The sequence below is a fragment of the Aethalodelphis obliquidens genome, unplaced genomic scaffold (genome assembly GCF_003676395.1).
Source record: "Aethalodelphis obliquidens isolate GAN/ISIS:26980383/991018 unplaced genomic scaffold, ASM367639v1 scaffold6, whole genome shotgun sequence".
Taxonomy (NCBI): domain Eukaryota; kingdom Metazoa; phylum Chordata; class Mammalia; order Artiodactyla; family Delphinidae; genus Aethalodelphis; species Aethalodelphis obliquidens.
The window spans coordinates 61,769,143-61,797,021 of record NW_020837950.1 but is presented as its reverse complement, the minus strand read 5'-3'; the positions used below and the strand labels follow the sequence as shown (position 1 = coordinate 61,797,021).

General features: G+C 36.7%; 1 protein-coding gene across 3 annotated transcripts in view; it reads right to left on the bottom strand.

The window, feature by feature from the left end:
• The window catches only part of INTU (inturned planar cell polarity protein), a 72,301-nt gene that overhangs the window by 33,609 nt on the left and 10,813 nt on the right, over positions 1 to 27,879 (bottom strand). For all 3 annotated transcript variants that reach the window (XM_027103668.1, XM_027103670.1, XM_027103669.1), the window contains exons 2-5: positions 24,645 to 25,183; positions 14,081 to 14,166; positions 5,166 to 5,369; positions 699 to 817 (exon numbers count right to left, since the gene is read on the bottom strand). In XM_027103668.1, the coding sequence (XP_026959469.1) occupies positions 699 to 817; positions 5,166 to 5,369; positions 14,081 to 14,166; positions 24,645 to 25,183 (948 nt within the window). The remainder of the gene's footprint in view (positions 1 to 698; positions 818 to 5,165; positions 5,370 to 14,080; positions 14,167 to 24,644; positions 25,184 to 27,879) is intronic.

Genomic DNA, 27,879 nt, shown 5'->3' with positions numbered 1-27,879 from the left:
TAGATCTGTTTTATGAAATAAAGCAAAAACGAAACTCAGAAAACTTTGAGCCCCCTTTTTCCATAAGTTAACTATAATATTTCAAAGTCAAGACTTGATAAATCAACATGGAATGGGATGTGTGGCTCTATAATCGACTTTCAAAAGGTTATTTAACACCAGTTTGCTTATCCATCACTGAGTGAACTTGCACAGATACTGCCTTCTGAATACTCTTCCTAAAGTGTATGTGTATTGTGTGTTTTCTATCATTGTTCTAAGAACAGAACAAAATATTTTGAACTATATGAAAAATTCAGTATTCAGTCATCCTTACCAACCAGAAAGCTATTGTCAAGCAAGTTAATAATCAAGATAAAGTCATAAAAAAGCCCAAACTCATCATAATGCTGTGCCTAAGAGAGACTGCCTTCATGAAGAAAGTCTAAAGTAGAGTCATTAATCTAAGTTTGTTAAAGTCCAAAACATCCAGATCTACAGCTGTTCTCAGAACTTACATTTTAAATAGATGATTAGTAGAAATAACCTAGGTGAGAAACAAAATATCTGCAGACATCATTATCTGCCATATAAATATTTACATTATAGATACAAATATATTTGTATAATAGATACCTGTATTAGTATTTTGTTTGTCAGAATTAAGGTAAAGAACTTGGGAGAAAGAGAATTAAAGCTAAATAAAAATCAATTATTACCTAGTAACTTGTGTCCCAGTTACATTTTCCAACATGTCACAGAGTGTGAGAAATATCCCTCTCACACTTTTAAGTTTCTGAGATGCATCAGATACTGGATAATGATATAGGATTTCCTGCTGTTAAATAAAAAGAAATAGAAATGTCAATTCCCCCCAAATTTTCCAACCGTTATATTTTTCATGGCAAGTTCAGACTTCAAATTAAGGAAAAAATAAAAAGATTCCTTTCAGCTTCAGTGGGAGGTTTATTCAAACATAAGGAGAGGAGTATGCCTGGAATTTTTTTTTTTTATATGCCTGGAATTTTAACACATTACCTAGTATTTAAAATACCACATTTGAAAATAAGTTAGAGACTGTCAAAATTAGTCATGATACATATGCTGAGTAGGATAGCGATTAGTTGGAATAATTACAACTAATTGCAAACAATGTTTCAAACATTAATCTCCCTTTACAATAAATTAAAATATTTATATTTCGTTATATAGATATTCTTATCTCCTGTGATTGCATATGCACACAGACACCAAATGTAAATTTTAGGAGTCTTTAAGATAAGCTTCATCTTTGGTGACACCATTAAATCTTTATTTAAACACAAGACAAGACTGCAATTAAACTTACAGAGTGAGAATACAAAATTAAATTAAAGTCATGCAGATAGGAAGAAAGAAGTATTATGATATTATAAAATCTTCTGTTTAAATTTGAAATCGTTTGCCCACCACAAATTAATCTGTATTCAAACTTTAAAAGAGAGACATTTTAAATTACGGAAAATACTAAATCCATAAGATTTTTCACAAAATGCTTAATAGTTTTCTATTTTCAAGAAGAGCATATTCCCAGGAAACACACAGTTTTTAAAAAATTTCATTTTTATAAATTGCAAAATCAAGATGTGCATTGCTAGTACTTTTACATGACGGACTGAATCATTCTCTGCCTCACTTTTTTGCTATTACTTAAAGCAACATGCTATTTTTCTCACAAGACAAATTAAAAGCAGGCAAAATTAAAATTTCTAGATAGAAACCATAGAGAATTCAGAGTAATTTCCAGTTATGCTACTTAATAACAATATTCATAAATATTAACACAGCCATTATTGAAAGCCCAAACTCTTAAAATACTGTATCTTTTCTTTGGTTCTCTCTCTAAAGAGCATTCTACACTTTGCTTTGGTCTCTCTTTATACGAAATAATTATGTGACTTGGAGTCCATGCCTTCGCAACTTTTACATTAGGATAAAATATAAATAATGACAAACTGGACACATCTGTTTTTTATACTTATTAAGCACATTCAGTATATGAAAATTGCTATGGAATTATGTGGCCAAATACAGTCTGCCTAACAACTCAAAATTTCTGTAATAATGTAAAAATATTATAAAACATTTTATCTCTAGAAATTAACTCAAACACCAGTGAAGATCTTCTGTTATGTCTACTTAATATATTTAAACCTTAACTGGTAAATAAACTTACTGTATTTTGCCGAATACCAAACACCACTTTAAACAAATAACTATATAGTCTTTGATTCATTTTTTTTAAAATGTCCAAATCTTGTAACTTGAAGAAAACAAGCTGTTATTAAATATGTAACTCACATGAAAACAAAATGACCCTATGACATTTAATTGTAAAATAAGTAATACCAGAATACAAAGGTCATTTGAGAAAGTCTCTATTCCAACCTCTGCTGTGACCAGACCAGAAAGCTTCACAATTCAAGACCTGGCAAGCTCTACAGTTCCTAACCAATTTAATTAGCTGTATTTTAAAGCACTCGTTAGTAGCATGCATTTGCAGCAGTTTCCACTCTGTTCAGTAAGAATAAAAAGCCTCTCCTAATTACAGTGTTGATACAGGGCTGTCACAGACAGAAACCTGTTCATTAAAGAAATATCTACACATTTTCCCATGGAAAGAAAGGCAAGGATGACAAAAGGCCTCAGCACTATCCTACTCCAAGATGACCTTGAAAGATTCAGGATGCTACCATCCCAGAAATATGTTGTGTGTTCTATTTAATACATGGTTAAATTTCTTTTTGTTCTAAAGATACAAAGGACTAGTAAAACGTGCAAGAAATTAGAATTATCAACTCTAGGTCTCCATGTATTTTTCAGAACACAGAAAATTATAAAAATATTTAGAAGTAAATCCCTTCCTTTCCAGTTCAATTATTGGCTAAATTTTGACATATGAAGAAACAACACAAGGAAATACACCCTTTGGATAAAATGGGTTTGGCATTGAGAGTATAGGCTGCAAGGATTTCAAAAGGAAAGAAATGTAAACTAGGTAAAAACTTTTTAGATCTCGCTTCTGCTCAAAGCATTATGGTAAACTAGATGCTCTGAGACCCTTGTGCTGTAAAGCAACTGGATTCATGGCCAAAACATACTTGTTAAACTGCTGGATATATAACAAGTAGAGAGGTTTCCAATGATATCTTCTCCATACCTTCCAATGACATCTTCTCCATACCTTTCCAACCCCCTTCCCCAGCACAGCAAAGCAAGCTGGGGCCTCAGCTGGGAGTGGTGAGTAGTGGGCAGAAGGACAGAGGCAGGTTGTCTTGAGGGCTGATACCTACAGTGTCTTCAGTCAGGACACTGAGCATTGGGCCAGTGGCTAGGTAGGTGAGCTGGGCCTAGGACCACTGCATTAAACCTAGACCCTTTAGTGAGGCTTAAGTGCTCCATGTCAGTGGTAGAAGCAGAAGAAGCAAATTCTCTTTGAAGGAAGGCATTTCCCATTTAGAACCACAGGACTCCCAAAGATAAAATCAAGCAGTAAGTTTAGTCAATGATACCCAAGGAAATAATAAGGTAAGCCACAACAAGTCAGAGTCCCCATTAGGACTTAGAGATATTGGAATGGGAATACATAGAATGAAGAAGAGCTACGTATGAGATGCTTAGAGAAATAATATATAGAATCACTAAGACAAGGAAACAACAAAAGACTACTAGGAATAGCATGGCAGATTTGCATGTAGATTAGTTAAAAACTTTTCAGGAACTTCTAAAAATAAAAACAGGAATGTTTAAGCAAACAAACAAAAAAAACACTATGGAGAGGTTAAAAAATAGTTTGAACATACGAGAAGCAAGAAGCTGAACAAAGAAAATAAAAGACAGATTCCTTAAAAGAAATGACCAACTGTAGACTTATTAACAGCAATCATAAGTCAGCAGACAAAGAAATACTATCTTCAAACAGATTAGAGAAAATAACTTTCTACCTAGTTGGCATAAGTAATGCTATGTGTTGACTTCATCTTCTTCCTGGCCACACAGGAAGACTATATTTCTCACCTTCTTGCACTGGGAGAGACCATATAACTAGTTCTAGGCATTGGAACATGAGCAGAAGTGATGTTCCTACTTTTAAGCTAGGCCTCTGAAATGTCCCATGTGATATTGCATGCTTTCTCTCTTCTCTTATTGGCCAACTAGATGGAAAAGATCCAAGAGAGGACTCTGAAGTCCTTGGGAATAATGGAACCACTGGATGAAGGGCTCAAATCATTGAGCCATTTGACCAGGAACATGTACATTGAAATGAGAAATAAATTTTTACTATGTTAATCCACTGAGACATTAGGATTGTTTGTTATAGCGACTGGCCTATTCTCACAATGTATAATTATAAAGCTACCTTTCAAGAAGGGGTGAAAAAGACATCATCAAATAAATAACAACAAAAAGAAATTATCACCAACAGATTTTCATTAAAAAGAGATGCCTAAAGTATATGTTTTAGGAAGAAGAAAAATGATCAAATAAGGTCAGCCTGAGATTTAAGAATAGTGAATAAAGGAAATGGCAAGCGTATATGTAAATTTAAAGATGACTCATCTGTACAAAATATGACGTACAAAATATGCATTTTATCATATATAGTTTATACATTTTATAATGTATAAAATATGATAATAATACGTAGTAGTACTAATAGTATAATTATGCCCAACTTGTGGAATTTAAGAAAATGATAGCACTGAAAGATTGATGACAATAGCATGTAGGTGAAGAGGGGAAAATTGGAGTTAAGGTGTACTAAGGGTCTTGAATTATTTTGAAAAGGGGTTAAGATATTATTTAACTTTAGAATCTGTTAAGATAAATATAAAATTTTTAGAGTAATCACAAGAAAATAGAAATAAGAATATACAGCAAGAATAATAATGATACAAGCAACCAAGTTTAGTTTAAAAAATATCATGGAAAAAGCAATTCAAATAGAAATTTTTAAAGAAGGTAGAAGAAACAAATTCAAATATTTCAGTAATCTCTATAAATGGACCCATTGAGCTTGTCAATTTGAAGACTGCTGTGTGTAAGAGACATACCAAAAACCTAAGACACAGAATGACTGAGAATCATTTGGAAGACTATAAAAAGGTCCTTACTTTTTTCCTTTGCACTTTTGAGAAGACACTCACCTCTTCCTTTGATGTTTCCGAGTCGAGCTGTAGTGTGAGATACATAACGATGTGAGGAGTGTTTAGAATATTCTGCTGGGTATCTTTGTCCTCGTGCCCCCATGGAAGTTTGATTAAATCACTTGTGTTTGACTGTGCCTTTTTCTGTCTTGGTTGAGTTGTTTGCTTTTTCACAGCATATGCATTTTCGAATGTCAGTTTCACCTTTAAAAAATTAAAACGTGTTGATTTTTCAACAAGGGAAAATCAGCTGTGGTTTTCACAAAGGATCTGTACATGCACATTCACTCAGGTACGCACAGTATGCATAAAAATCATTCTAGAGTATGGGCTCCTTGATGGCAGGGACTGTGTATTCTATTTATATTTGTATCTCCAGGTCCTAGGACAGTATCTGGCACATATTATTACAAATATTTATTAAGAATATATAATTCTCTGTATATAAGTTCATTAGTTTAAACTTAATCATTTTATTCCAAGTACTGACAACAAATACAAGAAATGCCATGGAAAAACAAAAATTAGTATATCTGATAGCGTAATAGAGAGTAACATTACATTAAGAATGGTAATAGCACTGACTCATCTGGGGAAGGTAAAAGGAAGAGATTCAGGATTAAAAGCAACCTCTTATAACCAGAATTAGCTCTCCTTTCAAGTGAGGTGATATTCAAATATTCTTCTCTTAGACACTCTTTGTGGTCCTTTAAAATAAAGGCTAAGGACAGTAAAAACCATCAACATGCCAGATCTTGAACCATGACCCTAAGAAGACTATCTATCAGTTTTGTCAAGATAGTTTTAATTTCATGGCCTGATGTCAAACAAGATTGGTAAGAGTCCAGAATGTGGCCATTTTCCAGTTGTTGAAAGGTAGCTTCCACTTCTCAATTAACTTTCCTTGAAAAAGGAGATATGTGTCTAGATGCCAGCTGGCCAAAGATAACTTGCTTACTTCAAAGCAGCACCAGTGTGTATCTTGACTAAAAGAACTTTTCACTAAATATAGTTAATTTTGTGTAGCAAGGACATCATCACAAGCTATATAGGCACAAAATGTTCCTAATGTTTAAAGTCTTATCAGAATACAGATAAGTAAGACAGGACATTCTAACTGTAACAACCTATAAAATTTTAAATTTAGACATTAAAGTGCAATGACTCCTTTAATTAGATTAAATTTTAAAAGTCAAAAAATAAATTCATGCTTGATCAAGAATAAAGAAGTCTGGTCAATATAGGATATTAAATCATCACACTGTACAACCTAAACATATATGATTTTTATTTGTCAATCATACCTCAAAAAACTGGGGGAAAAAGGAAATGTCAATATTTAAAAGAAGATAAAATTGTTTGTATGCAGTAAGTTGCATTTTGAGAGGAAACATTTAAAAATTATTATCAAGACAATAATAAACAATACCTATTTTTAATAATTTATTAAAAGAGGTACTATTTTCAAGGCCAACTTTAACTATATGATAAATATGAATATATTAATACTATCACTCCTTTAAAGAATGAGCCTTACATATTTATACATTTTTATCAAAAATGTTAAGCATATTATTTTTAAAAATTCATTCATAATCCCATCAGCCCATCTAACTATTGTTAGTATTATACTGTAAAATAAATCTATCCTGATGAGTAAAAGCTTTCAAATGAAGAAATATCTAGATTACTTTTTTTGATTGGCAAAGCGTGACTATTTATGGTCGTATTCAATTTTGCTTATATGTAGCTGTCTGGCACTTCAGAGGCACTAAGTTATCTTTGTCTACCTAAAGTGAATTTAGTTAAATAAACATATTTTCTAAAATAAGTTTCTCGGACCTCCCTGGTGGTCCAGCGGTTAAGAATTCATGCTCCCAACGCAGGAGGCCCAGGTTCAATCCCTGGTCAGGGAACTAGATCCCACATGCAGCAACTAAGAGCCTGCATGCTGAAACTAGAAGATCCCGCATATCAACGAAAGATTCGGCATATCAAGTAAAGATTCCACATGCCGCAACTAAAGATCCTGCGTGCTGCAACTGAGACCTGGCGTGGCCAGATAAATAATTTTAAAAAATAAGTTTCAGATTTTATTTTATTAACAAGTAGAAAAGAGACATGAGGTCTAAATTCATCAATATATATATATTCAGAGTTAAGATGAACCAGGTCATGACTAGAGAGTAGGAAGGGAGAAGTTCCTCATGAAATTTTTCTGAGGCCAAATGATCATGTTTCTTTACAAAACATTTAATATTCCAAATGGAAAAGATCAACCTTTACTAATTTTTAATGTTTTCTGTAAACTTGATGTTGAAAAATGGGCCCTTGGTATTATTAGAACACTGTATCTAAAAAGGCTAATAGAACACTAGTATATTTGGGGGGAAAATATTAAGTAAGCTAAACAAAAACATAAAAAGTTAGAGATCCTATATGAGAACAATCAAGAGTTATCTGAGGAAAATTAATATAAGAATAAGGTGAGGAGAGATGAAGAGACACTGTTTCCAACATAATCTTAGAAATATGTGAAAAAGAATATCTGGTGTGAGGTTTTGACCCAAACAAGCAACATGGAAGCATTATATGGCCTGAAAGACTATGTTCTGAGGATGGCATCTGTTCTAGTGGGTAATGCTCAATATATGTATACATAAGTAAAAATATAAGCATAAGCATAAATATATTAAATCCTTGAACAAGGATCCAATGAAGTAAAAATGGCTTGGAGCTCAGGGGGTTCTTTCATTTGAGAAGCAGGATTTAGGAGTGTCCAAAAGAAAATATATGGGAGTCTTTGACGGTGTTCCTTGGGAATGTGAGAAATCTTTCAAATTGGGGGAAATCCCGAGTGCAGACTTTGTACCAATATAGAGGGGAGCTTTGAAGATTGTCCCCAGCACTGGGCTTTAGGGAGGAACTAGGTATATGAATGGAGTGGAGGGTGAGAAATCTGACTGTAGGAAGCAGGAGATGAGCGACATCCTAGGGGAGCAGGTGTCACAGAGGCGGGCTGCGTCGGCTGGAACGTCTGTGAGAGCTGTGCGCCCCAGTGGTCCTCAGAGAAAGAAATATGTGTCCGAAGAGACAGAAGGGAGGGCATCTTCTCCAGTTGAGATTCTTGTGGGTGGAGAGGACAAAAGATAGGGTATGACTCACCAAGAATGACAAAAGGAAATGAGTTGGTAGACTTAAAATAAAAATTTACCAATTTTACTTTAGGCAGCAACGGCAACCTAAAATTTTTTTTTTTTTTTAATTTTTTTTTTTTTTTTTGCGGTACGCGGGCCTCTCACTGTTGTGGCCTCTCCCGCTGCGGAGCACAGGCTCCGGACGCACAGGCTCAGCGGCCATGGCTCACGGGCCCAGCCGCTTCGCGGCATGTGGGATCTTCCCGGACCGGGGCACGAACCCGTGTCCCCTGCATCGGCAGGCGGACTCTCAACCACTGCGCCACCAGGGAAGCCAGGCAACCTAAAATTTAAGAGTGGTTTGCTATGCTTGGTGAAGAACGACACACTTGAAAACTAACTTTAATGCTACACTTGGCAAACATCAGAACTTCTTTTCTGTGGGGCAAGAACCTTTTCCCCTCAGCATGACAAAAACTCAAACAAATACACAAACTACAGAACCATCCATTAACATTCTTTAAGGAACTATCTTACCCACCATTCTTCTGATTTAAGTAAAGTTGGCTCCATAATGCAAAGATAACTACACTTTAACAAGACATTCTGAAAGGCTTACATGTTAAGTAGCTATAAATGTCAGGAAATCTGGTTGTCTTGATAAAATGATAAATGGGTAAGACAGACAACCAAATTAAGAGTTAAGTGCCATTTTTAAAAAGGGGTTGATATATGTAAATATTAAGGATACTATGCGTTTTACAGGAAAAAACTTTTATTAAGAAGCATCTGATATAAGATAGTTTATAGCTTCTTATAAAAAAAGGTTTTTATAAGAGTTCATATGAAGGTTCTTATAAAGAGGGTTTTTCTGTTGGGTTTATATGAGGCTTCTTATAAAAAGTGTTTTCTGTTGTTCCTCCATGGACATTAACTGGTGACAAGTTTCATCATCTCCTGTCTCCCTCAGAAGGTTTTCTTATTTGTGCAATTTTCCCATCCTTTCTTTCCTCGGTCCCCCCACCCCCACCCCAGCCCCTCAGTTCAGGAGCTGATATGTCTTACCTCAGGTCCAAGGATATGCTCTCTATAACTCACCACTTCCAAAATCTTGTTGCTTTAATTATATCCTCTCTCTACTCCCACCTCCAACCCACCCCACATGACAAGCAATGTCTCTTCAGCCTCTGCCAAACCAACCAACCGACCCTTTTTCCCCATTAGCTACCATGCCATCCTCTTCACACATGGGACCTGGGGAGGCTGTCAGAATCTGAAGCAGCTCCAGAGCCAGACCACACTCTCACTTCGGCCCCATGGTCTGCACTCTCTCTCACAACTTCTTCGTTGCTCTCCATGTGTCTGATCTTTTCTCCTTTCTGGCAGATGCTCTGAATATTCCTTAGTCAAAACTCTGAAGGAATTGAGTCTACGTGGCTCAGCAAATTCTCTCTCTTCCATCCTCCTCTTTCGGGTGATCTCACAAGATTACTCAAGACAAAACTTGGAAGGCATCTTGGACTCCGCTCTCTCCTGCAGGAAGTACTGTCCTCTTTACTTCCCACATACTTGAAATCTAATCTACTCCTTTTCCTCCACATCCACAGCCAAGGCCTTTGGTCAGGCCTTCACCCCTTCTCTTCTGAACTACTGGAAAGCTGACCACCTGGTTTCCCAACCTCCAGTCCCACCCAGAGGGATACATTCCTAAATGCAAATCTGATCACATCAGTCTTCTTCTTTAAAACACTGACATAGCTGGTGACTTCTGGGTTCTGAGAATAAAAAAAACACTTACAAATACTTTTTTTTTAAAATTTGCCTATTTCCTAATCTTTCCACAATATATATGAGCACCACTTTTTGTGGAACAAAGAAATAATAAAAGTTAAAATATCCTACTCAAGTGTCATCTCCTTTAAGAAGGCTTTTCTCCTCTCTCTTAGGCCTAAGAAGTACTTGAAAGATGAGAGTCTAAGATGAATGTTCTGCAGGCTGATCTCCCAGAAAAGGAGTTCGTTTCCTCCAAAGTTCCAGGAAACACGGTGATGGCCCAGGGCTTAATGCAATCAATCCCGGTCAATTGCAGTGTTTGGACCCAAGTTTCCTGATCAAGCCAGGGGAGGGGATGGCATAACTGCATCATTATGTGCTTGTTGAATAGATGAGTGAACAGAGCTGTGACAACAGGTCAAGGTCACAAAAGTCAGTAATTAGAAAAGTACTTGCACCTTTGTTCTTGTCATTTTGAATTTTTAAAACATTTTTTTTAAACCTACAACTTTTTATTCAAAAAATGTTAAACCTACGGAAAGTTGCAAGAAGTGTACGATTATGTATATATTTCTCACGCAGTTTCAGCAATTTTTAACATTTTGCCACATTTGCTTCCTCCCACTCTTCTCGCTTGTGTGACTCCCCTCTCCTTCCATCCTCACCCTCTCTCTCTATTTAAAAAAAATTTTTGCCTGAACTACCTGAGAATTATTTGCAGCTATTTTAATCCTTCATTGCTAAGTACTTTAGTCCATGTCTCCTAAGGATACAAAACCAAATACAATTATGATACTTAAGAATTTTAATATTAAACACAATACTATTCTCTAGTAAAGGCTGTATTCAAATTTCCCCAAATATCCCAATACAGCTGTTCCTAAGTGCACTACAGGATCAATAAAGGATTAGTCACTGCATTTGGTTGTATGTTAGTTCAGTCTGTCTTAGTCTAAAGCAGTTGTCCAGCCTTTTTTTCTTTCATGACATTAACATTTTTGAAGAATCTAAGATAATTGTTTTGCAGAATCTTAAAACCTGGCTTCAAAAGAAATGATTTGGGCTCTTTGTGCCTCATGTAGTATATAGGCTTTGCCTCTGGATTTCATCCTGGTGTTCTGAAACTATTTATAACAGAACTTATTTAAAATTCAAACACAGAACTGTAGAGTTGGAATGGGGCTCAGAGATTTATTCTCTCAAATCCCCTCTGATTATAAATGAGGAAACTGAAACCCAGAAGAGTTTGGAAACTTGCTCAGAGCGAGGTTTAAAATAGAGATCTGCCCTCCTTCTCCTCAGTGACCTTTCTACCACATTATACTCTCCTCCAGGGCATCTTCTGTTGGATGACAAGAAGGCTTTCAGGCTATTTTTATACTCTAAGTTTAAAATGTTACTGTTGGCTATTTCCAAATTTAAATGTTAAGTCTGCTAAGGTATTCTTTATAAACCAGCATTCCTCTCCCCTTATTGCTTGCATGAGGGTTTCAAATGCCATAGATACAAACCGGGTAGAACAGCTTTTTCTGAGACAAGTCCACTGCAGTTAGTTCTGGCCCAACAAGAACAAGGGGATGCAGACACAAAGATCCACCCAGGTTGTGTGTGAAATGGGAGTATCACGCTCGAGTCAGTTTCAGTTCTAGCTCTGAGTTATTAATTCTGCACCCTTGGACAAATCATTAACTCTCTCTCAGATTTTTTTTTCTCATGTATAAAATAGGAATACAAATGATCAGATTCTTACAGATTGTTATGGGGAACAAATGAAATTATCAAAGGGAATGCTATTAGCAAAGCACTGACACACTTGATGGCACATACAAACACTAGTTCCCTTCCCAATTCTCAGGTTGTGTATAGTCAAAATCCCCTTGAAATTGCAGTAGGAAGGCAAGGCCGTGCTGGAGTACAACATACTCTCTCAATAGGCTAATTCCAACTCACAACAGTTTTTCTTCCGTCTTTAAAACAAATTGCTGTTTCCTCATTTCTGCACAAGATGTAAGAATTGGCACTTAAGAGCCATGTTGTTAAAAAATATATATAAAATAAAACATAAATATATATACAAATACATATATTTGTGTGTGTGTGTGTGTGTGTGTGTATGTTTAAGCACAGAACCACATTTAATGCAGTTGTAAGGCAAACCAGGCAGACAGCAGATACACTGCTATTTCACGCTTAATGAGGACATGGAAATGGTGGATGAAATTGGTCCAAAAATATTTAAATCATTATTTCTTTTCCTTCTTTTTCTGCCAAGGGTGCATAGCTGAATTTACAAATGTTAATTAAATATAAGTATAATGTGACTCCACTGGAAAAATAATTCTTTTTTTGAGGACAGAACAGATGTGGTTGAACTTTGGTAGTACTGACAGGACACCTGCCACTGACATAGGCAGGAAAGGAGGAGCCCTCACTTGGGGCTGATACGCAGCCAGTTTACTTGGGTGACACTGTTTCAGTCATTAAAATACTGTGATTCTTCATTACTGACTGGCAAACAGCTGCTGTCTGGACCCCTTAAGGTGCCCTAGTACCTTGGCCCATCCCTGTTCCTCCCCTCATCTAGCAACTAAAGGGGATACCAGCACACCCTACTGAAGCACTATGTCCGCCTGATTGCTATTATTTCACACAGCACCCCACCTCCATCCCCATCTCTCTATCCACTCCTAGACATTGCTAGTCACTGGCTACCACAGTTATTCTAGCACTTTCATTTTGCATTTCTGAAGATAGCTAAATTTACAGAGCATCTGTGTGTGTGTGTGTGTGTGTGTGTGTGTGTGTGTGTGTGTGTGTGTGTGTGTGTGTGTTTTAAGAGAAGGAAGTAAACATAACAGGAGTCTTTTTTCTTAGAAAACAAGAAATTTCATAATGGGTCCTATTATTTCAGAATCTCAAATTAGATGCAGATATGATTCTGATTTATCAGGCATTCTGTTCTTCATCCTGATCAATCTGAAACTTGCTTCATCCTCTCACTGCCTGATGGAGTCTCTAACCTGTCTAAAACATATCACCGTCCCTACCCCTCGAAAGAGAGAAAGCCAATTCCTGATGATAACAAGAGCAGAACATTCTTAAACAGGAGGTATAGCATTTTAAAAATACATCTAATCGAGGATGGATCTAGAGACTGTCATACAGAGTGAAGTAAGTCAGAAAGAGAAAAACAAATATCGTATACTAACGCATGTATGTGAAACCTAGAAAAATGGTACAGATGAACCAGTTTGCAGGGCAGAAGTTGAGACACAGATGTAGAGAACAAACGTATGGAAACTGAGGGGGGAAAGCGGCAGGGGGTGGTGGTGGTGGTGTGATGAATTGGGAGATTGGGATTGACATGTATACACTGATGTGTATAAAACTGATGACTAATAAGAACCTGCTGTGTAAAAAAATAAATAAAATTAAATTTAAAAAAACAAAACTAAAAAAGAAAAAATACATCTAATGACATAAAAATGTCATCTGTAATACAAAATGTCAATGCTTAGAGAATCAAAATAACTTATTATGAAAGAGATTTATTTTTACCTACAAGGAATGAAAAATAATTCATTAAGCTAAAAGCTCAGGAGTAAGGCTAAACTAGATAACAAAAAAGAAAAAAAAATCAAGAAAATAGTATAGCTTTTAAAATAAACAAAACCACAATAAAAAACTTTATAGCAATTATGATTTTACTAAGTCAGAACATAGAAAATTCCATGACTATTTTAAATGGCTTTTCTAGGAATTGGATTTTCATCAGCAGGTACGGTACTTATAATGGCAAGTTGGTCATTATGTATGTTATTATTGTTCTTGTTGATATTTCTCTCTTTTTGAAACAATCTCTAAGAGCTAAAATTTTAGAAATATCCTAGCACGTTAAGTATAACTCGCCCATTATACATGACTATTTTCAGAATTTCATAAAAAGTAGCACAAACACTTATTTCATGTAATTCATCATAAAACACAGAAAAAGAATGTCCACACCTGCATAGGTCCAGGAATGCAAGATAGAACTCTCTCTATGTTCTCAGAGGTCACATCTACATCGTTCACGGCAACAAGGACATCACCTGAAAACAGAATCACAATAAAAGACAGTTGTGTGAGTATCCAAAATGGAAAAAGATCTAGAATTGGAACATTATAAAGCATCTATTCTGATCTTCAAAGTACAATGGAAAATGTGGTACAGACATTCAGGGACTTGTTCAAGGTTATAAAGCTCATTAGTGGCAGAACTAATCTCCCACCCCACTCTTTCTTAAACTATAACACAGCCCAACATTGCACCATAACTTAATACAACCTATGAATATTTAAAGAGATGAATATTCTCATTTTTGATACAATTGGGAGAATTACATAAACCCAAGGGACAAATGGAAAATTTGTAGCCAAATATTGCAATTAACAAAATTGAATCTAACCACTTAGACTCACAGTAAAAAAAATGCAGCTGACATTTTAATTAAATCCATGTGGTATATCATAACTCAATATGCTGTGCATTCACTGTTATTACTGATATGTGCCTACACACGTCTTTGTTTCAAAAGCCCCCAACCGCAATAAAACCTAAAGCATGTTTCGGTAAAAAATCTCCTTTTCCATGGCTTTTCTTTAAATGTGTATATTATCAAATCAGGTGGCTTTAATAAAGATCAGTGTTAAAATGGAAATTTACTTTCACAACATAAAGGTAATATCTAAACACCAGTCAGTATATTAATAGAAATACACATACCAAGGTTATTTTTTTTCTCCTCATTCCCATCATTAGGAAATTGATTAAATAATTCATACTCATCCATTCATTAGTTTATCCAACAAATACTTATTGAGCATCTGCTGTATGCCAGGCACTGTTCTAGGCACTGCAGATAGAGAATTGAACAAAACAGACAAAAAACTCTACTCACATGGAGCTTAATACTCTTTGGGGAAGACAGCATAATAAATATATATTGATATATATAGACAAAATAGTGTTGGTAGACAATTCTCCATTGGTCTCTCATATTTTCGTATATCTTAAAAGCCAAGGCACTGAAAGTCTGTGTTCTGGATTATCTTTTCAAGATTGTCTGTATAGCGAACAGCTTTGGATGAGATAGTGTCTCCCTCCAGAGCAAACGTACAGTATAATAACAGCAAAAAAAAAAAAAAAAGTACTGTATAAGATATATTAACAATATCTTATTGTTAATAATTGTTCTTTATAAAAGATTTATGTTCCCTAAGCTCCAAGTTCCTGTCCTTTAATGCAACCAACTATGTGTGTAGGGGTCACCTGGCCCTTTTCATGATGCCCTGTGGGAATGAGGATTGGGGAACAGGTGAAACTGCCATTACTTTAGCTACTGCTATTCCTCACCACCCCCCGTCCCTTCATTCCTTGCTCTCCCTGATGTGTATCATATGGGAAAGGGGCTAAGTGCAGAGTGAGCATGAGTTTCTTAGGCCAGCCCTCTGAAAGCTTGCAATGACCTACACTAGGTTCAAATGCTCAAGAGATGCTATTCAGTTGAGAGTTCCTCAGGTTTGGGCATCAAGCCTTATATGATGGCCCGCTGTTGCAGCACTTTGAGCAACCTGGTAACTTTTCTTAAAAGAATTTTGAAATGTATAGAAATATCGAATCACTATGTTGTGTAACAGGAACTAACATAGGGTGGTAGGTCAATTATATTTCCAAAATAAACAAACAAACTCACAGAAAAGAAATTGGATTTGTGGTTACCAGAGGCGGGGGAGGAGAGAAGAGGGGAATTGGATGAAGGTGGTCAGAAGGTACAAACTTCCAGTTATAAGATAAGTAAGTACTAGGAATGTAATGTACAACATGATCAATATAATTAACACTGTTGTCTGTTATATAACAAAGGTGTTAAGAGAGTAAATCTTGAATTCTCATCACAAGGAAAAAAATGTTTTTTCTATTTCTCTAATTTTGTATCTATATGAGATGATGGAGGTTCACTAAACTTACTGTGGTCACCATTTCATGATGTATGTAAGTCAAATCATTACGCTGTATGCCTTAAATTTAGTGCTGTATGTCAATTATATCTCAATCAAACTGGAAGAAAAGAGTAAGAACTTGCAAACTAAAATAAGCTTCCAACTTCAATTCAACTTGGAAAAATGAAAAAGCAACATACTCCCCTAATTATTTTTAAGTAAGATATTAAACAAGTGTACTATATCAAATTATTTATAGCTATCGTGAGTTTAAAAAGGAAGGAAGGGGACTTCCCTGGTGGCACAGTGGTTAAGACTCCGCGCTCCCAATGCAGGGGGCCGGGGTTCAATCCCTGGTCAGGAAACTAGATCCCACATGCATGCTGCAACTAAGAGCTCATATGCTACAACTAAGGAGCCCACCTGCTGCAACTAAGACCCGGTGCAACCAAATAAATAGATAAATAAATAAATAAACATTTGTTTAAAAAAGGGAGGGAGGGAAAGAGAGAGAGAGAGAGAGAGAGATTGGGAGGGAGGGAGGTGAACACAATATAGAAGTACTGATGTATTGATAAAACAAAATCCCTTCTGGACCGTACCAACCATGAGTTCTACTGTCTATAGATTATTCTATCCTCAGGACACCTAAATGGTGAAAAGATTTAAACCTTGCTCCTTTAAACTAAAACTCCATTGGATAATGTCCCAAATGACTCTTTGTTTTTTTTCCCCTCCAAACCCTAATGAATACAGTTCTGTAGTTGAGTGTTGTAGGAAGTATCATCTAAAAGCATCATGTCCAACAAACCTCTAAAAATAGGAGACATGTATCATCACAAAAGATATGAAAATAAATTTTAGAACAAGGGTAGTATATACACAATATTTCTAAATGTTTAGTAGAAAATTGTCTCTTTCTATAAAAGAAATGGTACATCCACTTCTCATTTTCCAGATACTTGCTTCCCTCACATTTTTCTGAGCCCCTCTGTGAGGTGACTCAGAGATGGCAGGCTTCCTGGACATCACATCACTGCAGTGGGCAGCCTGCACTCCAGGAAAGTTCTTTCTCAACAAGTGCATGGGAGTCATTAGTATGCAGGGTCCCATTTCAAAGGATGAAGGGAAATGAACTGCATGAATTGATTTGAATTGTTAAATAAGAAATAGTCTGAGAATTATTGATGGGTAGAAGAGGGAAAATTTATCAAGTTTATCAAGAGATTTCATTCAAGAATCAAATAAAACATAAAGGGGGAGATCAGTTTATCAAAATGCTTAAGTAAATCCCTTTGGGTGATTGGGCTTTTTCTTTGTTTTGTTTAATTACATTTTCTAAATGGTCTACCATAAGCATATATTATTACTACTGCAAAGAGAAAAAAATTAAAACTCACACACACCGTGGTAGGCAGAATAACTGTCCTCCGGAAATGTCCACACCCTAATCTCTGAAATCTGTGAATATGTTACTTTACATAGCTAAAGAGACTTTTCAGATGTAATTAAGTTAAGGATCTTGAGATTGGGAGATTATCCAAAAGAGCCCAATGTAATTACAGGGCCTTTATAGGAAGGAGGCAGGAAAACCACAGAGTCAGAGAAAGAGAGACATGGAGATACCACGCTGTTGGCTTTGAAGATGAAGGGACCACAAGGCACGGAATGCAGGTGGCCTCCAGCAGCTGGCCAAGGAAAGGGGTTCTCCCCTGCAGCCTCCAGAAGGAATGCAGCCTTGTGGATACATTGATTTCAGTGCAGGAAGACGCATTTTAGACTTCTGACCTCCAGAACTGCAAGATGATAAATTTGTGCTGCTTTAAATCACTAAGTCTGTGGTACATTGTCACAGCAGCAATAGAAAATTAATATACCCGCTTAACAGAACAAAGCAACTTTGGCTAAGCACCAAGTGAGAGTCAGGGACCATGAACGCTAAAGAATAGAAGGATATACAAGGTACACTTGGCAGTCATTGGAAAAAGAATAAATCAGTCTTGTTAGAACCTGGTATTTACATACAAGAGGACTGGGAAATAGTATGAGACAGTGGGGTGGGATCAGATTGTGCATTTAAACTGATCATTTAGGGACTTCCCTGGTGGCGCAGTGGTTAAGAATCTGCCTGCCAATGCAGTGGACACAGGTTTGAGCTCTGGTCTGGGAAGATCCCACATGCCACGGAGCAACTAAGTCCGTGTGCCACAACTACTGAGCCTGCGGTCTAGAGCCCACGAGGCACAACTACTGAAGCCTGCATGCCACAACTACTGAAGCCCGTGCGCCTAGAGCCTGTGCTCCGCAACAAGAGAAGCCACTGCAATGAGAAGCCCGCGCACAGCAACGAAGAACCAACACAGCCAAAAATAAATAAATAAATTTACATAAATAAATAAATAGATCATTTAAATTAAGCTGAATTTGACTTCAGAGGGGAAAGCATATGGTTTTTGAAACATAGTTACATACTGCCATTTTATACATTCAAGTTAATGCATTTACTGACAAATTCTTAAGTTTTGAGAGAATAAAAATTATTGTATTTTTTTAACTTCAATATCAATCCCTCAACTATAACATGTAAGCACTAAACCAGAGAAAATTAAGGTCCCTCCCAACCTACCATTTTAGAATTCCTTGAATAAGGATAGCTCATCTACTGTAACTACCATTCAGAATATTAAGTAAAACATCACATTCTCTGAAGATGATGGATAAGAAACTATTTCTCATTAAAATAGAAAATAATATTGCAGAAATGTTGTAAAAATTATTGATAGCTATAAATTATTGATGGCATTATAGCCATGATTGTTTCTGCAAATTATTTTTAGTCTTTACATTTGTTCACACAAATGAGGCATCAAGGATTTTTTTCCTTTTAAACTTCTCAAGTAATAAGAATTTTTATGCTGGTATACAGTTTTTAGAATTACAATTTTAATAGTCAAATAGCATACAAATTTATTAAATTATAATTTAAATAATCAGACCCTTGGCTTGACATTTTCATGCTTTTTATTATTATTAAAGAATGCTCAAATAAATGTTTTCGTGCACATAGCTTTTCCTGTTTTTACATCTAGGGTCAGCAAACTTTTTCTGTAAAGGGTCAGATCAGTAAATATTTTAGGCTCTGCAGGCCATATGGTCTTTGTCGCAACTCCTCAACTCTGATATTGTAGCTTGAAAGCAGCAATAAACAAATGAATGTGGCTATGTTCCGATAACATTTTACTTATGAACACTGATATCTGAATTTCATATAATTTTCATGTCATAAAATATCACTCTTTTGATTTTTTTTTAAAAACCATTGAAAAAGGTTAAAACCATTCTTGGTTTGCTGACTGTACAAAAGTGGGTGCTGGGCCTGATTTGATCTGCTGGCTGCGGTTTGCAGATGTGTTTTAGATTACTTCTTTAGGAAAATGTCTCAGAATGAATTAACTGGGTTAAACAGTACATTGTGGTAGTTTAACACTTATTTCCCAATTACATTTTGAAAGGATTAAATCATTTCTTTTCATTTTTGTTTCAAAGAGAAATCTTTTGGCACTTTCCCCACCCATTCAAGTGAGCAACCTGGCTCACCCATTCAAGTGAGCTCTGTGAATGGAATTCACAACCCATGGGTCTCAGCTGTATCACTGACTGGCTGTCTGCTCTCGGGTAAGTCATGCGATTCCTTTGGTGCTCATCCGCAGGGGGAAGTAACAACCAGATGCTCTCAACAAAGGCCTAAAAACTCTAAAATTCTGTCTTTCCAGTGAACACACTGCTTCAGTGTCTTTCCTTTACTAGTGGTTCAAGTACCATGGGGAGAAGTATGGGGAAAAAATGACGTGCGAGAGGAGAGACAAACAAGTAGAGTTATTTTCATTAAGAATATCAAAATGTTACACCTATTAGAGGAGAAAATAAAAATGTACACCAAGTAATAGTCTGCAAAACATTAGAGAATAAAATCATGCTTTATGTGTTCATAAAAACCAAATCTGTCTTTTCAAAAGAGCACTTTAGATATTTTAATTGGAAATAACCAAAATGTCCATCAACAGTGGAATGGAAAAATAAATAGTATGTATTCATACAACGGAATACTACATAGTGAGAACATGGTTATTTCTCATAGATTATAAGCTAAAGAAAATATAATAGAAACAAGAGAATACACACCATACACTTTCATATACATGAAGTTCAAGAAGAGGCAAAATCAACTCTGTTGATAGAAAAGTTCTGACTTTTAAAAGATTACCTTTGGGAGGGGGTACTGACTAGGAGGATGTACCATGGAGCCTTCTGGGTACCAAAAACATTCTATATCTTGACCTGGGTGGTAGTTACACAAGGACAAACATATGTCAAAATTTACTGAGTATACATTTAAGATTTGTGCATATTATGGGTCATACCTCAATTAAAATGATTTTTTTAAAGTAAATCCAAAAATACTTCCAAAATTTTTTAAAATTTAAAAGAGAAACTTAGCACAAGTATTATACAAATCTCTTTAGTGATCACAGGTGAGAACATTAGAAGTTGACACAAAAAGAGCTTGAAATAAAAACTTTGTTTATTCTTCATCAGAAAAAGTTTCCAGGGGTATGAGTGTCTAGAATATTAATGTGGGGACTTCCCTGGTGGTCCAGTGGGTACAACTCCATGTCCCCAATGCAGGGGGTGTCTGAAATCGATCCCTGATTGGGGAACTAGATGTCACATGCATGCTGCAACTAAGAGTTCACATGGCGCAACAAAGATCCCGCATGCCGCAACTAAGACCCAGCGCAGCCAAAATAAATAATTAATTAATTTTAAAAAAAGAATATCAATGTGTAATTTCTCTAATCCTATCCTTCCCAATCCTCAAAAAAAATCTAGTTTAAAATGACCAAAAAAAGGGTAATCTTGAAGACAAAAATAAATCACTGAGATGATATGCAGTTTCTAGGATGTAGATAAAAGGGGAACTTCTATTTGTTCTGGACTGAGTCAGAGGCTGGCTACAGGTAGTCCAGGAGCTATCAACTGTCAAACTTTAACAGAAACGCAAAAATAGAAATATAAAAAATAAACATGCAAGCCCTTGGCAGCAGGAACAGCAAAAATGGCACCAAAAAAGGTAGCAAGACCCCCAAGAATCCAGCAAAGAAGAATGAGAATAGAACAGAGTTCTGCTGTCATAAAAGGAAAGAAGAGTCACCTGTCTCACTGTGCTGGTCAAGGGACTTTAGTCAACAGTGGGTCACCCTCCAGCCAGACAACAGGGGAAGTCACCCTGAGCAAACTGCATTGACCCGGACAAAGCATTCATGATCTTCCTACCTGTGGGGTGACTGCAGTGTGAAATGTCGCTATGAAAGAAGCAAGTGAGAAATTACCACCACAGAAGCACCTTGTGCGATTAGTAAACCCACCATGACATTAAAATCATCCATTCTTGCAAATGGGTATGAACACATACCCAACTTGGAATAGGATTTCTGATCTTGATAAACAAGAGCATCTGCTCGATGAAGTATTCAAGGACGAAGTCTCTTTCCTAACAGCGATTTATATCTCTGCTCTAAGGGGCATGAGATAATATTCATTATTTATAAGCTTAACACCTGTGACTGCTCAGAGAATTTTTAAAAAATTAATGCTGAAAAAAAATCATCCATTCTTTAGTCCCCAAATTATATAATTAAAAAATATGGAACATAATCATAAAATTAAAAACTTAGAAAAGTAGAGATAACAATTACCCATAATGCTCCCACCCTAATCCAACACTATTAGCATTTTGCTGTATTGATATTAACTTCTAATTTTTTTCCCTGCATGTATTCTTTTTTTACATGGTTTATTCATTCATTCAGTAAATGTTTTTGAGGGCTTATTATGAGCCAACCATTTTGCTATGCATCAAAGATGAAATAATCATTTTATTCCGACAAATTTCCTTTCTACTTATTAGTAAATCATAATCTTTTCTATTACAAAATTGAACTCATGAGCCTCATTTTTCTAACTTTTTATTGCTATTTAATACACATGCAGGAAAGTGCATAAATTGTAGTACAGTACAATGAATTATCACAAAGTGAATGCATCCATGTTACCTCACTCAGGTTAAAAGGTAGACTACTAGCATCTTGTGTATCTTTAAATTATTTTAATGATAAACAGTAGGACCACCCTGGTAGTCTTCCTCTCTCTGGTTCATTCTCTTTCCTCCCATACAGATGGTGCAAAGATCACAGCCAGAGGTAACTGTCATTCCTAGAAGGTTCAGCAGACTGGAGTATCAGGGGAAAGGAAATATGGAATAGGAGGCTCACTGGTCATAACCACCACTCTGTTAGGTTTCAAGAGAGAAGGGTAAAAAGAATTTTAGAGATCTGTCTATAACTCGGTCCAAATAGGCATTCCAAGCAGAAGCCCCAGGTGAGTATAAGGAGAATGTGTAGCCGAGGTTTCCCAGCATGTGGGATCATACAGTTATGGTGGTGGGCAACAACCAGGCAGGATTTCATAAGCAGGAATTACGGTCTCCTTTGACAGAACTAACAGAACAAACCTTAGAGATATTTTGGTCCAATTCTGTAACTTGACAAAAAAGGAAGGTGAGGACCTGAGAGAATGTAAGTATGCATTAGCTCCTGTTCCGGTTACCTATTACTGCATAAGCAATTACCCAAAGAACTCAGTAGCTTCAAACAACAACCATCCTTTGCAACTATGTGTGGAGATGGATGTTAACTAGACTTACTGCAGTGATCATTTCAGAGGATAAACAAATATAAAATCATTATGTTGTATGCCTGAAACTAATGTAATGTAATATGTCAATTATATCTCAATTAAAAAAAAAAAAAACGAAAGAAACAACCACCACCATTTATTGTCTCTCCCGGTTCTGGGGTTGATGGGGCTCAGCTGAGGTTATCACTCAGGGTTCCTTGTGTAGCTGCAGCCAGATGGTTGGGGCAGGGGTTACCCGGACGGCTTCTTCACTCACGTCTGATGGCTGTTCCTGAGCATGGCTGGGGCCTCAGCTGGGGCTATCAGCCAGAATGCTACGACTCAGGGCCTCTTCAAGCGGCCTGGCCTTCCTCACAGAATGGGGACAGGCAGAAGGTGCATCCCCTTTTATAAGCCCACTCCTTAAGTCTGTGTGTACAGTACCAATTAAGCTGTGGTCACAGACCCACCCAGATTCAAGGCCAGGGCAGTGGGGCACAGAGACACACACACATACCACAACTCTCCATGGGAGGAGTATCAACATCACGCTGTAAGAAGAGAATGTGGAGATCTTGTTGCAACCATGTGGAATACACGCTTTGCACAGATGCCCTTCCTACAGGGTTCCTCCCTGCAAACCCTTATCGTGGCACTTATCACACTGTGGGAAACTGTCTGCTTATTTCTGACACTACGTGAGCTCCACTACAGCATGAGCTCCTCAGGAGGAGTAACTGGATCATCAGAGTAATCTTCGTGCTCCTGGCATTTAGCAGGTGCTCAAAAAATTATCTAATGAATCAATGAACAAACAAAAAATTTGGACTTAAAGAAATATTTTGAAATGTTTCTAAAGAATCTATAAAAGTTCCTTTATCAAAATCTCTCAGGCTGGGTCAACTTAAGACCATCAGCTTGGAGAACTGTTACTACCTGTAAGTTTTGTTAACAACATATACTCATCTTTAACTAATCTATCTTTAGGTAAATAATCTATCTCTAGGTAAATAATCTATCTCTAGGTAACTAGTCTATCTCTAGGTAACTTACCTATCTCTGGGTAACTAATCTATCTGTGGGTAACTAGTCTATCTCTAGGTAGCTAGTCTATCTCTGGGTAGGGTAATCTATCTCTGGGTAACGAATCTATCTCTGGGTAATGAATCTATCTCTGGGTAACTAATCTATCTCTAGGTAACTAATCTATCTTTGCTACTAACTCAAACATATCCAACAGCTTAAAATGTATCAGCAACACAAAATGCTCATCTTAACATATATTCAGAATAACTTGTGGATTTCTTATTTTCCCCTCAAAATTGGTGGGATATTTTATGACAAGCACCCTTAAAAGGAAATTTACGTATAACACCAATGTTGCTACATATGCCATAGGAAACAGTTTAAAACTACTCCAAGAACTCAGGGCACTTAAGTGCAAATATACAATTTTAAAGTATTTTTATTCATAAATTATATATTTTTGTATCATGTTATTGGATATAGGTCATTCAAACCTAAATTATCACTGTACAGTTAACTTTTCTTTTTCTTGCCAGCAAAGAAAACCAAGATGAAATAAAATTATATAAAAATTTGAAAATTAGTTAAGCTGTTCCCTGGCCTAACAAGGCACACATGTGTATTCAAGATGCTAAAGTGCTTGTCTTAAGAATGCTGTGCATTGCAGTACACAATCCTTCCAATTTCACTACTGTCCCAAATATCGTCAGGCAGTCCTTTATTGGTTGAGACACTGGGTATAATTCTGTTTTGATCACTTTCCTCACAAAGCATCATCAACCATTAACCCTGCAAACAAGGACTGATGCTCACGAGCAGGACTTACCAATTAATATCTGACCACTCTTCATAGCAGATCCTCCTGGCAGCAGGCCATGGACCACAAGCTTCTCTCCACTGCCCTGTTTTCCACTTCTTCTCCAGCTCCACTTGGTCTGATGGATAATCCCAATCAGTACTTCCAGAAGCTTGAGCTGCTCTTTGGCTTTGGTGACGGTTAGCTTTTTGGGGTTCACGTAAACGTTCACGTCTTTGTACCGCTGTTGGACAACAACTCCTGTTTTCTGATTGGACTGATGCTTTAGAATGGATACTGGCCCACTGGCATTGCTATTTTTTTTATTATAGCGTTTGGGTAAAAGTTTTTTACTTTTTAAAATCTTGGTAAACCGCTTGAGTTTGGGTTCATACTTTTTTCCTTCTTTGTAATCATCCTCTTCAATAATAATCTCGTTTTCGCTGAACCTGACATGGTTCACAGTAGGTGTCTCAGGAAGAAGGCTTTCTTCTTCATCCTCACTCAACTCCAGATAAAATAGCTCTCCATTCTTCTGCACACTGTCCAGCCATTCAGGCTCCAGGTCACTGTGAAAAAGAGAAAAGATAATCTAAATCACAGCCAAACATGGGAAAAACAGTTATGCCTTTCCGGCAGGCGGGTGAGGGTAGGGGTTGGGGTGCGGGGAGACGGGAAGGGTGAAAGTTCTTTGATTATTTCAGAGTCTCCTCACTGATTCTAATTTATTGTGAGCATCAACATTATTTCCTGTAGAATGGTTTTTGTAGAGCCTTGAAGAACTGGGGTTGGAGGAGATGGAATCAAAATGGCATAGTGATAGAAAAGAAAGCAAATTAAAAAACAGATGGCCCCCTTCTAGAATCTAAGGTTCTATTTTGTTTTTTAAATTTAATTCAGTCCCTGTGTGGTTACTGTTCACTTTAGACAATTTCACTGGACAATGATTTACATTAGTAGATGATTATACAATTATATCCACAGATGTGAGACATTCAGAAATTGCACATAAAAACATCCTATTTGCAAAGAAATTATTCAGCATGGCTGACACGTTAAAACAAAAGTGAAAGCCTACCAGTATTAAAAGACTTTGTTTATATAATAAGTTTTCAAAAAAGGAACATTCACCCACCATGAACTAAAATCTTTGCTGAAAACAACTAGTTTGTAATCACAGTTAATCATAATCACTTCTGTAGCCTATAATTTCATAAAATTCCTTTTAATGAATAATTGTAGTAAGAAGAGTAAACCACACATGACATGATTCATCATGTGATTTTTAACTGGGAAATAGGCCATTGAAAAAAACAAAATTATTATTATTAAAATGATTCAAAGAGCATTAAAAAACAAAAATACCCATCTTAGGGTAACAGACCTAACCACAAACTCTACCCTGTTCAATGTTACGAACAGTTTACCTTTCAAACTGCTATTCTTTAAAGCAAAACTGGTTACAGTGGAAGAACTAACACGTGGAGAGACTTTTCAGAAACATGAGCTGTAATATCCTGGCACGTTATAATTTGTGTTCTAATCATTCAATCAGTTAGAACACATCTGTTTTCTGCAGTGTTTATTAGCAATCCTGGTTCTTTTAACTTAAAAGTCAAGTGTGTCTTTCTAAATACTGTGAAAATTCATCCAAAAAATGCACTATTCTATTAATCAGAAACTAACCACTATGCTGGTCTGTAGTTGGTAATTAACATAGAATTTTTCAACTATATATGAATGGTTAAAAAAAAAGGCATAACTATCCCCAGATATCAAAACTAACATTTCTTTGGCACTTGCTGGTTCCCAGTGTGTGGCATCATTTTAGGCACTTAGCACCACTTACTGTGGATTATTCACCATTATCAGTTGTTTTGACTATATCTGTCTGTACCTGCAGAAATCAGTATTTAATATCTCTGTAGTTTTACTCTGATGAGTCAAAATAACTGTGTCCCCACCATAAAAAATTTAGATAACAATGTACCGTAATTTAAAATGGCACAGGGACTTCCCTGGTGGTCCAGTGGTTAAGAGTCCGTCTTGTAATGCAGGGGACGCTGGTTCGATCCCTGGTCAGGGAACTAAGATCCCACATGCCACAGGGCAACTAAGCCCGCACGCCACAACTAGAGAGACCATGTACCACAACTACAGAGCCCACATGCTCTGGAGCCCGCATGCTACAACTAGAGAGAAGCCCACATAGTGCAAGGAAGAGCCTGCGCATTGCAACAAAAAATCCCGCCTGTCACAACTAAGACCCGACGCAGCCAAAAGATAAATTAATTATTAAAAAATAAAATAAAATGGCACAATGAAAATATCATAATTAAACACAATTACTTATGAAGATATATATTAATTAGAAAAATGAATGAAATTTACTTGCTTTATGATCTCACCCTTTTAATCTGGTCTGTTGTTCGTATGAGAGATATGTGACGCCAAAGAAACATTTTTCCCTCTCTGCTAAACATGAAGATGGTTCACCTAATTCTCTAAAATTTGGAATTTATACTTTTTTTTTTTTTGGGTAGTGTGGTGTGGCACGCAGGATCTTAGCTCCCCACCAGGGATCAAACCCGGGCCCCCTGCAGTGGAAGTGCAGAGTCTTAACCACTGGACCACCAGGGAAGTCACTTATTCTCTAAAATATGAATGCGAAACCACTTTTTGGTTATGATTTAAAGATCCCTGCAGGTGGAGGTGCCACAGGGCGTGGCATTCAGTTGTAGAACAAATAAACAGTGCCAGGCATGGTGGACAGTACTGGAATTACAAAGATGAAAACCTCAGTTCCTTCCCTTGTCTAGTGGGGAAGAGAAACTGAGAAGGAATTCATGACAATACACATGATAGGTGCAAAAGAGAGGTCATCCAGCTTAGCCTGGGGTTGAGGATGAGGTCAAGGGAGACTTTCTGGTAGAGGAGACCCCAGAGGTGAGTTTTAAAGCCACAAGTGTCTGGGGAGGAGGGCTTGGGGAGCTGAGGGGGAAGACAAGAAGAGAATCCCAAGCAGAAGTACCAGCACAAGCAAAGGCCTTGAGGGGTAGTCCCCATGGCCTATGTGGATAACTAAAGCTAGTCTGCGGTTGCCAGAGTGGAGGTGGTGAGGTGGGGAATGACAGGAGAAGTCTAATTTTGCAAGTTGTAATTTTGCAAGCCCTTCTGGACCCTGGCAAAGGGTTTGGGTTTTGTTGTGTAGGTAAGAGAGTATCAATGAAGAGTTTTAGGTAGAGGGGTTTACATGTTAGAAATC